The sequence below is a fragment of the Chrysoperla carnea genome, chromosome 5 (assembly GCF_905475395.1).
Source record: "Chrysoperla carnea chromosome 5, inChrCarn1.1, whole genome shotgun sequence".
In the NCBI taxonomy this organism is placed as follows: domain Eukaryota; kingdom Metazoa; phylum Arthropoda; class Insecta; order Neuroptera; family Chrysopidae; genus Chrysoperla; species Chrysoperla carnea.
The window spans coordinates 50,724,833-50,743,273 of record NC_058341.1 but is presented as its reverse complement, the minus strand read 5'-3'; the positions used below and the strand labels follow the sequence as shown (position 1 = coordinate 50,743,273).

General features: G+C 29.0%; 1 protein-coding gene across 7 annotated transcripts in view; it reads left to right on the top strand.

Annotated features, from left to right (window-relative positions):
- Positions 1–17,703, top strand: part of LOC123300471 (synaptotagmin-7) — a 979,245-nt gene extending 961,542 nt beyond the window's left edge. For 5 of the 7 annotated variants that reach the window (XM_044883050.1, XM_044883049.1, XM_044883053.1 and 2 more), the window contains 4 exons: positions 11,267–11,524; positions 13,620–13,788; positions 16,069–16,290; positions 17,526–17,703. In XM_044883050.1, coding sequence (XP_044738985.1) covers positions 11,267–11,524; positions 13,620–13,788; positions 16,069–16,290; positions 17,526–17,626 — 750 coding nt within the window. In that variant the 3' untranslated portion in view covers positions 17,627–17,703. The remainder of the gene's footprint in view (positions 1–11,266; positions 11,525–13,619; positions 13,789–16,068; positions 16,291–17,525) is intronic. The other 2 variants (XM_044883051.1, XM_044883055.1) reach the window with 1 other exon arrangement.
- The last annotated feature ends 738 nt before the right edge of the window (positions 17,704–18,441 follow it).

Genomic DNA, 18,441 nt, shown 5'->3' with positions numbered 1-18,441 from the left:
CTAATTTATAAATTAGAAGAGTTTAAAAAACGAACACAATTTATTTGGTTTTTGAAAATTTTCTAGAACTCTTTTTCATTTTTCGAGAATACTTAACTAGTTGAAGCTACCTGTAAATTTTCAACCCCTATCTTTTATAGTTTTGGAGAAAATTGACACCAAAATTATGTTTCAATCAAAAGTTGTTATAAGGAACTAAGGAATTTCTTATAAGGAACTCAAGACCAAATTATTGCCTCACTTTTACCAAACTATGTTGCCTCACTTTTTACGTCCTAGACACGCTGTAAAAATTTCAGTTTGATATCTCTTTTCGTATTTGAGTTATCGTGTGTTCTCAGGCGGACACCTATACCAAAACTTTGTTGGTAGCATCAATATTTTTAAGCGTCACAAACTTGGGACTAAACTTAGTATAGCTTGATATATATTAGATTGCAGGATATCAAAATCAAGTTTTTTATTTAAAATTGCCTTGGTGCTCGTACATCCTTAAAAAGTACCTAACAAAAAGCAAGATTTAACATGGGACTTAATGGGAAATGGAAATCGATATTTCTCAAATAATAATTTAAACTTTTAACAGAATTTCAATAATATTTTCAATTTTCTATTGATTTATAATCATTTTAAATTTACATCTTTAACATCCTTCAATTCATTTTACCATGATTATAATCATCACGTGGAGTTTACATCAATTTTTTTCTACGAAAAGTATAGGTAAACCGAGTAAACTTTTTTCACTAATGTTGGTTTATTTATAAAGTAAAGCATGCATTTGTTTATTAAATTTTAATTCAAGTGTAAACGTCACACATCGTAAACTTTTCGCTTTATATAACATTTACAATTACTAGTACATACGTTTACCTACACGTAATCTTATTCTGTAAAACGTATTACTACTAAATAATTATTGCTCAAATAATAATATTTTAGCCTAAAGAGATAATAATATTTAATATTTGAACTTGAGCAGAGGTAAATTTAAATTATCAAAAACTGCTTCTAGAGCGAAGTAAGTAGTTTAATAAGTGTAATTTAGATAGTTTTCACTTTGAATTGTGCATACACATTCATTAATACAGTATGTGAAGTCCGCAATAAGTTCAGTTTTTTACCTTCTAGATGACTCGATGAACTTCATTTCACCTATTATTTATTTGTCTTAATTAACCTGCAGCTCCAATTCATTAATAATTATATTATGCTTAGTCCGCTCCCTTAGCTCAACCGCTAGCCCGCCCCCGCTTAGCTCACCTACCAAACAGAAACTTTCCTCAGATCTCTCGGACAACTAGTCCTATCTCTTAGAGCTCGCATACAGTTACAATTTATTCAATTCATTTAATTTATTCACAGTACTAAGTTTTGTCACCCTTAACCCATCCGCTAAATACAAACTTTACTGCACCTTGCAGTCCGCCACCAAATTAGCAACGAGTAACATACACAATAAGAGTAATTACGATTAACTAATTCATACCGATGATGACTACTTGGTAGTCGAAATACGTATTTATATAATACAAAAATTGATCTAGAAAATTGCCAGTTAAAGTATCTGCCAGTTTGTTGGATTAACACAGTGTGGAGACTCGTTTATTACAATGAGAAAAAACACAAATTGATTTATTTTAATTTTAAGAAGCAGAATCCATTAAAAATTCTACGGTCGTATTACTTAATTCGTGCAAGTGTCTCAATATCGCTCTTTTTCAGTGTAATCTAACCACCTTAAAACATTACCTGGACAAACTTTATCGTACACACAGTGCGGATATTGCATACAACCGCTACACATCTGTGTTTGATATTATATAGTTTATGATAAAATGAATAGATACAGTTAAGAGATATGTGAATAGATATAACCTTATTACACTATAAATAATTACCTCTTGAATCAAATGGCGTTTGTGTGTCCATTTTAACATAACATAAAGGAATGGTTTATCTATCATAATAATATGTTGATGGATATTAAGTACAAAGATTTCTAAGTAGATTACACTTTAGAAACCCGTCGAAAAATCATTGAGCCAATTAGCATTTCTCTTGTATAGATATTCTGCTAATTTATGCAAATTTGCTTTCCTTAATTGCTGAGTTATTTTTAGAAATGGAATTCGAAGTCGGACTCTTATACAACGTATGTATATCTATAATAACAAATGCAAACCTTAGTAGGTACTTATATATTGACTAAAGTAGAAAATTTAGTGCTTTGTCATTGTTTGTTGTCGAATTTCATTCTTTTCATGAATATTCTTCATGAAAAACACCCTATATGAGAGAATAACTTGAAGTAAAAGTTGAATTACTTTTATATCTGCCACACCTTAGTCAATTTTTTTTTTCTTTTGTCTAAAAATCAGGTCATTTATAATAAATAAATTGCATAAAGTTGGCAAATGTTGAAAGGGGTAAAAATTGATTTTTTTTATACTAGAGTGATAATCACCCGTTTCGCGGGGTTTTAAAGTAAAGATTGATAAAGATTGCTCCCGCTTATCCTTTTTCTATAACACTCGAAATAATGGTGGGAATTGTTTTACACAGGTAAAATATATTTATTTATTTTTAATGTATAATAGTAATTATTCATTGAGTATATCAGAGAAGATGGCCTTGAAATATTTAATATTGACTATTTTTACAGAAATCTGTAATTTATGGTAATTTCAAATGTCAAATTAAATTATATTATTTTATTTTTTTTAAATATATCTTTATAAATTAAAGATCATGTGTTATTCTGATATACCAGCTATATTTGTGTACAGTTTCATTAAAAACCATTCGCTAATTTAAGCGTGAAAGCGTAACAAACAAACAAACAAACAAACATGCTTACTTTCGCATTTATAATATATAGAGATTAGGTACACCAGGTTTTTTAACCTTTTTGACACTTGCAAACATGATTAAGATTTAAACCTCAATTTTCCTTATTTATGAAATCTCTGTCTAAAACGAATTCCCAGTAAGTATAGAAAAATTCTTGTAATTGGTCCCAAAATCCAAATCGAAATTTTCAACATATCTTATTTCGTACAAGGCTTATCGTGAATGAAAGGTGATCGAGATCTCAAGTTTATGCAAATCGTTGCGTTTAAACTTCAAGACGTGTTGAAAATATTTTCAAAAGCTGCACATCGAAATTAGGGCTGTTACCATTAAGAAACTAAAAATTTTGTGATGATAATGATAATTTTTTTCTGTAAAAGTAATACAGACAGAAATATTTATGACAGATATAGTCGTATCAATGAATGTTTTTACTCATTTTCAACAGCTCCGATTTGTATGATTTTTTTTCAAAATGATTCTGTTGTATATTATTTAAAATCAGAAATATTTCAGAAGGGGGAAATAATCTGGAGGGGAGATAGGCATTGCCACGACTAATATTTATTTTATACTGTAGGTGTCATTTAAGAAAGGTTTCTTCGAAATTCACCCCCTAAAAGGGTGAAATAGGGGACGAAACTTTGTATGAGAATATATACAATGGATTTCACTTTTCAATGGAATTTTACTTTTGGTGCGGGACCCTAATTTTTTGAAAAAAAAATACAACCTATGTTACTTACTGATAATGTAGCATTCTATAAGGGAAGGCATTTTTGAAATCGGTTTAGTAGTGAAATGAAAAATGACGTTTTGTATACATTCTCATACAAACATTCATCCACTATTTCACCCTTTTAAGGGGTGAATTTAGAAAAATTCTTTCTTAAATGACTCCAATACTATAAAATCAGTATCCTCTCGTATTTCAAACTTCATTCATCATTAGGGATTTGGACTTGCCGTCGATATTTCATTCGCGACATTGCCTATTCCCCCCAGATTATTTCCCCCTTTAAAATGTTTTTATTTTAAATAATATACAAAAATAATCACTTTGAAAAAAAAATCACCAAAATCGGAGCTGTTATTGTGGACTCCCTAAGACTAGCTATTTTGTGCAGTCCTTTAAGCGACTAGTAATTGATTTTATGAATTTCTATAACGTTAAATAAATTTTTTCCCAAATGTTGGGTTTTATTCTCAGTGCCTACCTCTTGCATAGAGAGAGAGTTTTTAACCTCTTAGCTACAAACCTCTGTTGAAATACCATAATTAAGTTTTTAGGCAGTTAAAAAACGTATGTTCATCATCTGATAAGTTAATGGTGTGGACCATAAGGGTCACACTCACATGAAAACAACTTGTTTTGAGAAATGTTTTACAATCGTATATGGTTTATAAAATACTAACAAAACACACACAGTAGGAGGATTTGAGAAAAAGGGATAATCCACAAGAAATTAGTTATAATTTCAACGCTTCAGGGATATAAACAATGTAAACTGTTTCATTTGTTGTTAGTTGTAGACAAGTTTGTAAAAAGCAAAAGCAAGGTATTGACATAATTTATTTTGTACATGTTTTTAATTGATATAAGGTAGAATTTAAAACAAAGAAACATAAATTATGTTGTTTATAGACGGTTTTGTCAACACTTTTGTTTTGAAACTTGAAAGATATAAATAACTAAAGTGATACCCACTGCTTCGCTGGGTTTAAAAGTAACGATTGATAAAGATTGCTCCCGCTTATCCCTCTTCTATAACACTCGAAATAATGGTGGGGATTGTTTTACACAGGTAAAATATATTATTTTTTTAAATGCATAATAGTAATAGTAGAGTAAAATTACGCCTTGTGTATGGATTAAAAGTTCGGGCAGCAAAACTTTGGGGTTTTTCTTTTCACATCAAAATAAGTATATTTTGAAATTTTTTCACTTTCGCGGAGTGGTGCAACATGTCAAACCCACAAAATGGCGTCAAAAATGAATTTTTTTTTCAGAAAATTTATCATTTTTATTTTATATTCGCAAGATAAGACATCGGTGCATATCCAAATTTGGTAGGTTTGTAGTCAATGTTAAGAACTATTCCTCATTTGGGGGGGGGGGGGGGGCCGTCCCTTCCAGTTATATATATATGTAACTTCCAGTAAAATATATATGTATACATACATATGGTAAAACAGTTCATTTTACTGTAACTTGAAAAATATCAGATTGATTTTAATGAAACTAATATCAATAGTAGGTTTTATTACTTACAACTTTCGGTTAAAATTAGCGACATCCGTTAAATAGTTCGGCCAAAATTTCCAATTTAGTGAATTGTTTAAAATGGCTGCCATTTTATGCCATTTTGTCCTACGGGGTAATATTTTTTTTAAATTGTAGCATTTTTTATTATCTTTCGTTTTTATAATGAGTTGCTTATCCGTAAAATGACTCCTTGATCCATATTTTTGCGAAAACGGAAAATTTAACACTTTCTGGAAATAATTGTATGGGTGGTGTATGGACTGGCTTTGGGGAGTGTTTTTTGCTTTAGTTTCAGAAAACTATTTTTAAAAGAGGTCTATATGGTTTAAAGCAAAATTTTTAAGTTTTAACCCCCGCGCTATTACTAGCCTTGCTTTGGGAAATAATTGAAATAACAAGGCTAAATTGACCAATGCTGACCCAATTTCTCTTCCATCGACAATTACTTCCTACTTCATTACCAGAAACCATTTCCTACTTGAGTAGATTTGCAATCAAAGTGGGACGTTATAAAAGAGACTTTAGAGGGTGCGCGAATATCTAAGTTTAATTTTTTCGCTTTTATTAGCAAAATAAAAATAATCATATTATTCAAAGATATATTGTAAAACCATAAAAAGTTAAATTTTTGAATTGATTTTTGACAGACATATGGTTATAATTCATTCGTAAAATTTAATTTCCGGTAAATGTCGGAAAATGTTGTAATTGAAATTTATCTATAAAATAGTTTCGATATGGTGTATTATTCTATGTACGTTCGTAAATGAATCAAATCAGAAAATTTTATCAATTTTAGTTAGCTATATCGATTCAAAAACGTACATGTAGAAATATATGAACATGCCATTCTACGAATTAGTCGAATAGTAATAGATTAATTAAAATCTAGGCTCAAATTAGTTTATGATTGTAGTTTTTGTGGATAGAAACTGGATGTTCGAAATTTATTTTAAATATCTAGGATTTTTTTTAGATATATACGAAATCCTTTTAATTTTTACTTAAGGTACGAGCGCAAGGGCAATTTTAGGTTAAAGGCTTGATTTTTTTTTATATGAAGTTGAACTATGTCTAAATCAATTCTGCAAATTTTAGGGAGAGTTGCCCGATTATTTATATAAATAAATGTCTTCAAAAGTAGGCATATTTAACATTGGTGTTATGGGAAAACTATAGATGGATGATATGTTTTCATAGATTTCTCCAAAATTAGTCGGTGGAAATTAAAAAAAAAAAACTAATTGAAGTTAAAACCTTAATATATTATTAAAAATATAAAATCCCCATTGTGCCCGACTAATTAAGAATGTATGAGCACGGTAGTGAGGACACAAATTAAAAAAATATATTTATTTTCCACTTTGATTGTGAATTATGTTATAACTTGACAATATGCGACGAAAAGTAAGAATAAAATTTTTCGATATCAAGAGTAATTTTCAAAATATCTTAAATTGAAAATTTTGTTTAATTATTTAGCTTTGGTGTTTCAAAAACCAAGGCAGATATGGAAAATTTTATTGTTATTTTTCGTCTATATTCATTAAGTTATAACAAATTTGATAATCAAAGTTGAAAATTAGGTACAAATAATTTCAACCACAAGTCTAAACTTGCCTTGGAGCTCATACTCCATTACCATTTTCTATTTCTCTAATGTTATAAGGTCACTATCGAGTTTTCTACTATTTTTCTCAGCATTTCCTTAAAGGCAATATTTATCCAGATGGAAACGCTATAAGTAAATACATGTCGAATGCTTTATTTGCTTAGTCAAAGACTACAGCTACAAAACGTAATTATAATATTAGGCTTACCGAAAAATATGATCATTTCTTCTAAAATTCAATTTGGGAAAACCCATACATTTGTAGAAAGAGATCTTTTTCAATAATTTGATACATGATGAATGACAACTCTCTGGTTAAGCATGTAAAAATTTCGGAAAATACTACGATCGATAGCGACATCGGCCTCACGATCGAAAGTGAATATTACACTTTTCACGCCAATAATGCCTTTTTAAATTTGAAATGTCAGTCCATGTTTGTTTAAACTAGGCCTAAAAATATATAAAATCGTTGTACAGTGTGTCGCATTTAACATGAAGACACCGTTATATTTAAAAAAATTTCCTACTTCATTTGAAATTTTCATAAAGGGTGATGGGTCCAACTTTTTAAGATACTTAATCAAAATCCGTACTTTAAAGTCAGCGTGCAACTAATTAACAAATAGGGCAGTTTTTAAATATTTAGCCTATAGCGTTAGAGGTGATTAGAGATATCGAAAAAAATTATTAGAAATAGTTGCTTAGAATATTGTTTTATACCGATTTTAGTCTAGTAAGTTTTCGAAAAATCTATTCAACAGATTACATTCTTCATTTTATAAAACGACTTTGAAATTTAAAAATGTTCTCGTACTGCTTCTAATTTCAATAGAAGAAAAAACAGAATTTCTAACTCCATTTCTGATAAATCTGCTAAGCCCTCTACAACTTTTCTATGAAACCTTTTCTTCTCAAACTATTGTGTTCCGAATTTTCGGCTGCTGTTTAGGAACATTTCTAACACTCGGTATATATACGTCGTTAAATTAATTAATTCAAATAGAAAAACATTATTATTCTACCTCAAACATAGCAGCAAACAGAATTAACGAGTTCCCATCTACATTTACACATATTTTATCGTCCAAACCATTCATCTATTCAACCAATGAATTTAATTCTATTATTCGTTATATATACCATCAAAAAGTTAATTTCTCCCTGTAGACATTTACAATTATATATATTTCTCATTCTGAGTAAGTAGTTCAATAACTAATCGAAGTTGAGTATGCATAAGTCGAAACTTTTTAATATTGAATTTGGAGATCCTTGAATTGTTTGTAGCCGTATATTGCGATGGATAATCTTGTATACGTAGGAAACTACAAGCTCTCTTCATTTGAACGTTTACAAATCACAACTTTATTCCATCAGCATTCATAAAAACATGATCATCATTTAAATCAAAAGTTCTATTTAACATATTTCAACTATTACATTTCATTCCGTGGGCCACGAAAATTTCCCAAATTACGATAGTTTCGAAAACACAGGTCACAGGAAATACGTCTACAAAAAATTAAAAATTTATGAAACGGCATTTTCATACTCCTACTAAAAATGGAAAGAAGCGATTAACTTGATCAGCTACACTCGTTTTCGAATTTTTTTTTTTTAAATCTATTATATTTTAAAATATTCCTTTCCTTTAAACAGTAGTATTAGACGTAAGACGTAGGAAAGTCTTTTGTTGCATGGAAATCTTTTTCTAAGAAATTATTACAAGCATTCTGAGAATCAAAATAATTTTGATCGATATAAGTATCATTACATATTGAAAGGGTGTAAATTTTTTGTTATGGGTGTAAGAACGCCAGGACAATTTTGGATAAAAAGCTTAATTTTTTTATATGAAATTGGAAGTTTAAATTAATTCTGAAAATTTAAGGGGGATTACCAGATTAATAAATGACTTTAAAAGTAGCCATATTTAACATAGGTCTTGGGTCTTGAAGAAAAACGGTAGATGGATGATATGTTTTCTTAGATTTCTCCAAAACTAGTCCGTTGATATTAAAAAAACTATTTAAATTTAAGTTTAAACCTTAATAAATTATTAAAAACATTATTTTTCGTCTACGTTCATGAAGTTATAACAAAATTCATCATCAAAATTGAAAATATGGTACAAATAATTTCAACCTCAAGTCGAAACTTGCTTTGGCGCTCGTACTTGCTATCTTAATTTATAAAATTATCAATATGGCTACGTATAGAATAGCATATACTGCCAAGTTTACTATATATCAGGTAAAATTCCAAGATCTTGATGGCACATAGAAGTTTTTTTTGTCGAAATTTTCTTTTACCATTTTGTATAAATGTAGCTGAATAGTGATGATCCAAATCTGAATTTTCTCCCTCATAGCGTAAGTGGTCACAGACTTATTGTTAGAAATCGCAACTTCAAAAAAAGCCATGGGAAATAATCCAATAATATTAGACCTCAGGATTTGAGCACTCTATGCTAGTCTAATCTTTCTTAATTTTTAAAATTTATATTTTCACATTTTATGAAACTAAATCACTATTTCAACCATAGCTTATACGAAAATGGCGAGTTGTAGCTGCTTAAACTTTATTATTTTTTAATCCTTCCCAACAGTAAAAACGCTTTTGCCGAGTCCTTAATTTAAAAAAATCCTTAAACGCCAGCTCTCACGCTGTCTTTGGTTTTATATGGTCAACATTTTATCACGCAAATGGATAAAGATTCAAATCTTGCGTTAATTTTGGAACACGTTTTTTACGATTTTTCTTCAGGCAAACGGTCAGTAATTTACTTTTCAGTAGGACATCGACCCGGCATTTATTTCACACTTGAACAAATTCCCACATTAAAGTATTTCATTATTTGATAATATCAGTGTCTGAAAAAAGTCACTCACCGGTTTTTGCATGCTCAGTTCGTTCAACAATATGTTATTACAAGACCTTGTTAGTGAAAATACTACACGTAGTAAAATAATTATTGCGTTGTTTGTCTTAAATTTAAATTAAACAAAATAAATAATTGAAATAATAAATTGTGAACTTTTCATAGTTAATTTGAGATTTTACAAGATATCATTCATGGGTTTGTACCTTATATAGTGTTTTTCTAGACGACAGGTTAAATTCTATTTCATGTTTGAAAATGAAAATTTAAATTAATTTTATTATTTATTTTCTAAATTTTGATATGATTTTGAAAGTTTTATTTTTTGTTGTAAATTACGAATTACCAAAACTTATCAATTTTGGGCTAGATTCCAAAGGCATGAATTTCTAGCTATAATCCGGTCAAATTAAATTAAAAAATATGAATGCAGGAACAAAAACTCGCAGCCGACTGAAATGTGATAGAATTGTTCAATATACCATCATAAATGCAATTTTAAAGGCCTTAAATTGATCCGAGATGCGGAAAAACATTTACGTAGGAAAAGGTTACAAAAACGGGTTTTTAAAATTAGCTCCGACGAAAATTTTAGATCAGATAATTAAATATAAAAATATCTCGATTATTTTTAACTACCACCGTTTCTGAGATTTAACGGTTCAAAAAGTTTCAATGGTCATAATATGTATAAGTACGCCACGTACATCACTGAAGCTGTAATAAAAGTAAAATTATTTTGCTATCGATCAGTGTAACTTACATATATACAATTTTTACTTACATATATCCGTTGGGTGCGTAGTTGGGTGCGCAGGGAAAATCAAATCACGCCAGGGCTTGTAGTGGATAATTTTGGCGTAAAGGTGGCTGTTATGATTAATTTTCAATTCTCTAGTAGTAGTTCAATTCTTTACATGTAAATGGTATAGTAAATACCCAGTTAAAATTATAGAAATATAACAATTAATTAAACTTGTTGCATTAAAAATTGTGAAAATAAGATACGAAATTATAAAATTAATATTTTTTATGTGTTAATTCACATAATTACTGATTTTAATTTGTTAGAAAATATTATTAAATTTTCAATGTAGGCCATAATTATATGTCCATCCATAAAATCATTACAAGTCATTTTGAATATCTCAGAAACGGTGACTTTTAGGAAAAAAAACTATTGGGACATTTTTTTTATTAAATTATCTGATCTACAATTTTTGTCAACTATTATTATGATAAAACTGACCGCATGGCTGAAAATCGCAAAAAACCGATTTTTGTGACCGATTTTTGGATCGATAATAACTTTTTAAATTTTATTTATGATAGTGTTTTGATCAATTCTACCAAATTTCAGCTGGGTGCTAATTTTGGTACCTTCGGATGTTTTAATTGACCGGATAACTAATAATTTCAATTTTTAAAAAGATGATCAATGTCTGAAGGTCAATGTCAAATTCAAGATTACCTGCTTTTCAAACTTAGCAACCATAAAGAGTTGATTATTTTTATGGAATATTCAAATTTCATATAAAATTATGTTTCGTAAGTCATTATTAAGCATTTGATTAAGTTAAATGAACCAAAAAATTTCACAAAATTTATATTTTTTTAAAATACTATATTATTGTCTTCTTTTTTTTAACAGGGTAAAGATTTACCAGCCAAAGATTTGTCTGGCACCAGTGATCCATATGTTCGTGTGACATTATTACCAGATAAAAAACATCGATTGGAGACAAAGATAAAACGACGTACATTAAATCCACGTTGGAATGAAACATTCTATTTTGAGGGATTCCCTATACAAAAATTACAATCTAGAGTATTACACTTACACGTATTTGATTATGATCGATTCTCACGTGACGATTCAATTGGTGAAGTATTTTTACCATTATGTCAGGTAAGAATAAAAAAAATATTTTTTTAGTCAGTTCTAATTTTAATACATTTTCACATTAAATTTGGCCTAGAAACAAACTTAGTGGTGAAATAAAATACAGCCAGGCATATCATATTTCTTATTCATGGATAGTAATAAGTGCATATGCTAAATATGCAATTTTTACCAGTGGCGTGTCCAAAATGTCATTTAATTGTGCAAACAATTAATCAGCAAGAACAATGTGCCTAGTAATCCATAGCCCAATTTCTGAGCATAAGACTGCAGACAAAAAATTCATTTGATTCTATTTTGTGCTTTTCGGAACCACTAACCAAGCATCATCGCTTTATCTAGTTCACTCACATGCTATTCTTCCACCTGAATCAAATTATACCCGTAATCTGAGCCAGAAAACTTGTGGTAGTTCAGGCATGATTACTTGAACTCTCAAATAACCGAAGCCCTTGCATGGACTCACGTATAACAAGTGAAATTTACAAAATTTATAAAACCCCCGACAAATTTTTACGGTAGGTACGGAACCCTAAACTTGAATATAACATATCTAAGAACACTCTCCATTAAATTATCTTTTTCCTTAAAGTATTTTCCAAACTGTGACGATTTTAAAGATCATCGCCATTTTTTTAGTTTTTCCGGTACGGAACCCTAAACTGGTACTGGAAACAGTCTCCATTAAATTATCTTTCAAACGAACTATACAAAATCAAAATCTGTTCATCCATTTAGGCGTTACGATGCCCCAGACAGACAGATAAATAGGCAGACACACACACATAGCAGTCAAACTTATAACACCCCTTTTTTTTAAGTTCGGGGGTTAAAAAGTAGCGCTGAGATAGTCCCACGAAATTTCTTATTTGATTCTTGTCTAGGAATTTTTTCGGTAATTACGGGCTAAGAGTCATATCTCGCAAAATCTCTCAACGTAGAAGCTCGCAAAATCGCTCAACAATAGCTCACAAATGGCTCAACGTAGAAGAGTTCAATTGTTTTCAACTTGTTAAGATATCATTTTCCTACAACTTTATAGATAAAATATACTTTGAAATGACTATTTTTTTTAGAAAATCCGGTCAATTGTATGAGATTCTAACTCTGTACTATACTGCACTTTTTCGGCTACCAAAGTGCATTTTGACACTCTTCATTTCCACTTTTGTTGAAGCTTTTTATAAAAAATTTGCTAACATTGTTCCATTTTTAACCATTTTCACGAAACCTGTCACTTTTTCAGAACATTTTTAATGATTTTCGACCTATAACGAATATACGTAGAGCTTAAATAGAAAATTAAACAAGAAAATTGAAACATTTTTTTAAAATCTCTTATATAAGTTTAAATAATGATTAACTGATAAAAGTTTCAAGTATACTCGGTATTATTTGTGAAAAAAATCGATTAATATTTTCCATTGAGTCCCACGTTAAACTTTGCTCTTTGTCACATTTTAAACTTAAAACTTAACAAAATTTATTTGATAACAGTATTTTTTTTCTTAAATTCAAAATTATTAATAATAAATTTTATTATTTGTCTGTTAACAAATCTCATGAATATACGTCCTTAAAATAATAGAAACCAATATTATTTAAATTAAAAAGCTTAATGTATTTTTTAAATCTTTCTGAATATATTTGAATAATATCATGCTCAGCAATTTACTCCAACCACAATAAACAAAAAATTTAAAAAATATCCCCATAATGAATTTTTTTTTCAAATAAAAAATAAGTGACATTTTCGATTAATATTTATACTTTGAAAAGGGGGCCGTTTGTGTAAGCTTACTGTTTACTGTCTATAAATACCCCCAACATGTACAGGTTTATACAATAATTTTCCACTTCATTGTGTACGCCACTGGTACGCCCATTTTCAGTTCATATAACATCAATTTAAACATGTGAATAAATTTTCTTTTAGCATTCACTTTTTTTTGTCCTTGTTGGAAAATGTATTTAAATAGAAAAATGGTTTTTCACGTATAATGTGGTAGAATAGATAAACACATAAATAATATATTTAGAAAATACAGCTATAGATTTTTTTTTTCATGTATAAAAAAGAGAAATTATTTTCTTTCTACAGGTGGACTTAAGTGAAAAACCATCATTCTGGAAAGCATTAAAGCCTCCAGCAAAAGATAAATGCGGTGAATTATTAACATCACTTTGCTATCATCCTAGTAACAGTATATTAACCTTGACGCTATTAAAAGCCCGAAACTTAAAAGCAAAAGATATTAATGGAAAATCAGGTTGGTAAAATAACTGTGAAAATTTTCTACTTTTTTTCAAGTCAATTAATTGTTGTTAAAAATTTATTAAAAGTTTTCTTTTGTGGTTTTTTTTTTAATAAAAAGAACTTATTACACTGAAAAAAAATTAAAATAATGACAACCTCATCCCGAAGTTGGCCGTTTCATATTGAAATAAAGTAATAATACTTTTAAACAATTTCCTAACAATTGGAACAAGTACAGCTAAATATTTGTATTTACAATAGAATGAAATTGGTTAAAAAAATATGAATTCATTGATACAAAATCACTGAAGTTAAATAAACAAAATCGTTACTTCAATGAAAGAGATTGATTTTAGTTTAAAGTCATGCATTTTATTGATGGAAAATAAAATTGTCCTTAGTTGGAATATACAATCGTGTAAATAAAGCGAATATATACATTTAAATATGTCTTTACGTTTGTATTAAATATAGAATTAGGTTAGTAAGAAAATATATCTATCATGTCTAGTCCATATGTGATTGAGCCAACCACACGGAGATTGTTGTTATTAATAGACAGAAAATTTGAAGTAAAATAACTGATCATTTTAATAATATATAGACACTAAAATCAATAGTAAACCATATGTCGCTTGTTCAAATCCGACTCGAAGAATGGTATAAACCTTTAATTTTTTTACTTGCTCATGTAGTTGTGACAATCACACCAGTATTTTGTTATAACATTTATAAGTGGTAGAACCAATAAAAAAAGGATTGTTTAGAACTATGTTGTATTTCAAAGCAACAATATTTGAAATTTATATTAAACAGTATATTAATTTCATACAAATAACTCATGCGTTTGTGTCAATTTCACCACTCAACCCCGTACGGTAGTTGTATCACATTCGTGGCCCCATTCGCCATAATTGATCTCGCTATGATGTTGAGACAACCTCATATCGATTGACATTAACAATTTTTTTTCAGTGTAATAAAAAAGTTTTTTTCTATCATTTATGATTTCTACAATAATAACAACAACTTTGTAAAGCATGCAAGATAAATTGACATCTATCTACGATCCAGAAAAACTTTTAAAAGCAGCAATATAATAAACTTTCTAAGAGCATTTTTTGAGTAATTAATAATTTTATGTTCCTAATTTTTAGTTTGCTTCGTTATCTACTGATACTGGACCTTTAGTTTACATGACACAACACGAAAAACTGGTTCATTTTAGCTATTATTTTAGAAACTAGAGAAAACGTCAAAAAAAATTCGGAAAAAAAAATTTGAAAAATAAAAAGTTGAATTCATTAAGGAATTGGGAGAGTAGAGTTTTTGAAATATATATCTTTTTCTGAAAAATATATCTCCTAAATTCGAAAAACTTTTTCGAATCGATTCTTGAGAAATCTTAGAAAAAACTCTTCTAATCGTCAAATCAACTAGAATTTGTTTTTTCGGTTCCGTGCAATCGTTTAAAGAATTCCATTTTTGTAATTTTTGAGTCAAAATTACGTTAAATCAACGTTAAGTGTATGACTTTAAGTGTATTATAGTTTAAGTGTTTGACTAGAAAAATGGCTTTTTGTGAAATTTTTTCAAATCACCCCTAAAACGTTTTTCTGATCATTCTGATCAAAAGCTTTCACGGCCACACAATTTTTTAACGGATATTTTTTGATCTACGAGCTATATAACTTAAATGAATGTGGTGTAACTTTGATGGCTCGCAGCTCGAAAACTACTCGTTAAAAAATTCTGTGGCGGAGAGTGTTTATGACCATAACATACCTGAGGAGCATTTAAAAGAAGGCGGTTTGAAAATGTTTCACAGAAATCCTTTTTCCTAATCATATACTCAAACTATAATATATTCGTACCTATGATCGCCCGGAGCTCGAAAACTACACGTTAAAATTTTTGTGGCCGTGAGAGCTGTTTATCAAAATGATCCAAAGAACATTTTTGGTGGGTTAGAAAAAGTTTCACAAAAAGCCAATTTCCTATATAATATTGCGGGATCTTTTCGGCTTCTAGTATCTAGGGAGTGTTAATAAATAATTCATGTCTTTATATTAAATAGATTTTGAGTTATTAAGGGTTGAAAAGTACCTCCAAATGGTTCGTGTAATATAAGTAACACACGCATGTTCCTTTTCTTGGTTGAACTTGGATTGATACTCCTAGAATTGATCTAGATAACATAAAATCTAGCTCCTCAAGCTTTTACAATTAGTCATACTTAGACGATAAACTGGTAAGATATAATTTTTTAAGAAAATTGTTTTTCTGTTAACAGATCCATATGTAAAAGTATGGCTACAATTTGGTGAAAAACGTATTGAAAAACGAAAAACACCAATATTTAAATGTACATTAAATCCTGTATTTAATGAAACATTTAGTTTTAATGTACCATGGGAGAAAATACGAGAATGTTCATTAGATGTAATGGTCATGGATTTTGATAATATTGGTCGTAATGAATTAATTGGCCGTATTCTTCTTGCTGGTATGAAATGTAAACTCAAATTCTATTGCACAACATTTTATTGGTATTCTAAATGTAGTGTGTTAGTTTATAAGTATAGACCGTTTTAGACATTTTGATTCACGTTTATTAATCAAGGAAAATGAAAGGTGAAAACCGTAAGTATACTAGAACAAAACTTTCCAGATTCAATGTATTCCAGAAAATTCATTGGTAAGTTTTCTGTTAGAGAAATAATGCACAGGCGTTTATGTTAAACGAAGAAAGTATGACAATTGAAAAATGAAATTACTTTTTAATATCAAATTGGAAACTGTAAACAATATTTTGGCACAATTGTTTAAACATAGCGGCAGCGAGCCGAATCAATTAAAGACAGAGTTTAATAAACACTTGAATTGGAGATATTAATCAAAATGCAATTTTTTTTTTTGGCATCCTAATATTCTATTATCAGTTCCTATAGGAACTATAAATAGGTCTGATGAATAGATAACATGAACGGCAACTACCCAGTGATAGTCACCTAATCGAACTTATAGTATGTAAACTATAATTAAAATTATTTACGTAAATCTAAATCTTAAATCTAGAACATTTTGTCTATTTAGTCTATTTACTCTTTCACTATTGTCTAAGAGATTCATTACTTCAACATTTGGGTGCCTTTCAAGGCGAGTCAAGTAACTTTCACTGAACCGCGTAATTTCTTCGCGCACTGTGGGCACTTCAAGACTACGGTGAATGTCGTCATTACGCACGTACCAGGGAGATTCACTAATTGTTCGTAACACTTTTGATTGAAACCGTTGAATGATTTCGATGTTACTGTTGCTAGCAGTTCCCCATACTTGAATCCCAGAAGTCCACACAGGTTAAAATGCAATTGACGCTGATTTTCTTAAGTATCTAAGGTTTATTGGTCTTCACTATCTCCAAGTGAACGTGATTAATTTTACCACTATTAGATAGCGATATACAAGACTTCGGGCACGAAATTTTTATACGAAAAATATGCATCTCAATCTCAAATGCATCTCTTTCGTCGACAATTATATAGCAATAACTGTTTTTTGTATTTTTCCGTTAATAAATGCTTTCGAGCGTTTAGTAAATTATCGACTAGGTTGTATGGATTCAATAATTTAATTAAAACATACTACGGGGAAATTGCGGGGAAACTATAAGTGATTTTACATTTTTATAACTGTCCTACTTTCTCCAAAAGTAACTCAAAACTAATATCTCACGCTAAATGTTTACAGGTAAAAATGGTTCTGGTGCAACAGAAACCAAACATTGGCAAGATATGATTACAAAACCACGTCAGACAATAGTACAATGGCATAGACTAAAACCAGAATAAGAAAATGAATTAAATTTTAAAAAGTATTCAATATTTAGTTATTTAATAAAAATATTTAAAAACAGAAAACAAAACAACATCACCTATCAAAAAACAAAAAATTTAAAGAAAAATATTTAAGAAAAAGAATTTTTAAATTAGGCAAGAAAACAGTAAAAATTTTACTTAATATTTTTATATCTATTGTAAAATATTTTTTTGATATTTTATTTCTAAATTATTTCTATATTATTTTATCTTTAATTTTTCTTTTAATAATTTCTCTTCTGTGATTTGTGAAACGTTGTATACGAAATACTAAAATTCCTGTAAATTTTTTAGTTAACCTTTCCTTTTTATTGCACCATTCTTAATTTTCAAAAAAAAAAAAAAAAATTTGCGCACTTAAATAATAAAAAAAATTATCACCATCAGTCTGACATCAAATGACAATAATTTTTCTAAATAAACGAAAAAAAATATTTAAGAAAAATCATTATTGCAAAAGAAAATACCGTTTCACATATCACATGTATATACAAAACCCAAAACAAATTGTTTAATCTATTTTTATATTGTAAAAAAAAATAATAATCGAAAATTCTCATTTCTAAAAACACACACTTCCGTTCTCAATTTTCTCTTCTAATATTGCCAAAAAAAAAAAATACCTTTCCCTTTCAAAATTTGAATCCCAAACTCCCTTCCCCTGAATTCACCAACGTTATTTATACGAATGTAAAATATTTTTAATGCATTTTTATACGTTCTTAAAGCACAGTTGTGATCAAATGTTGCTCATCCCGATGATAACTAGTTGAAACATTAAAAATATA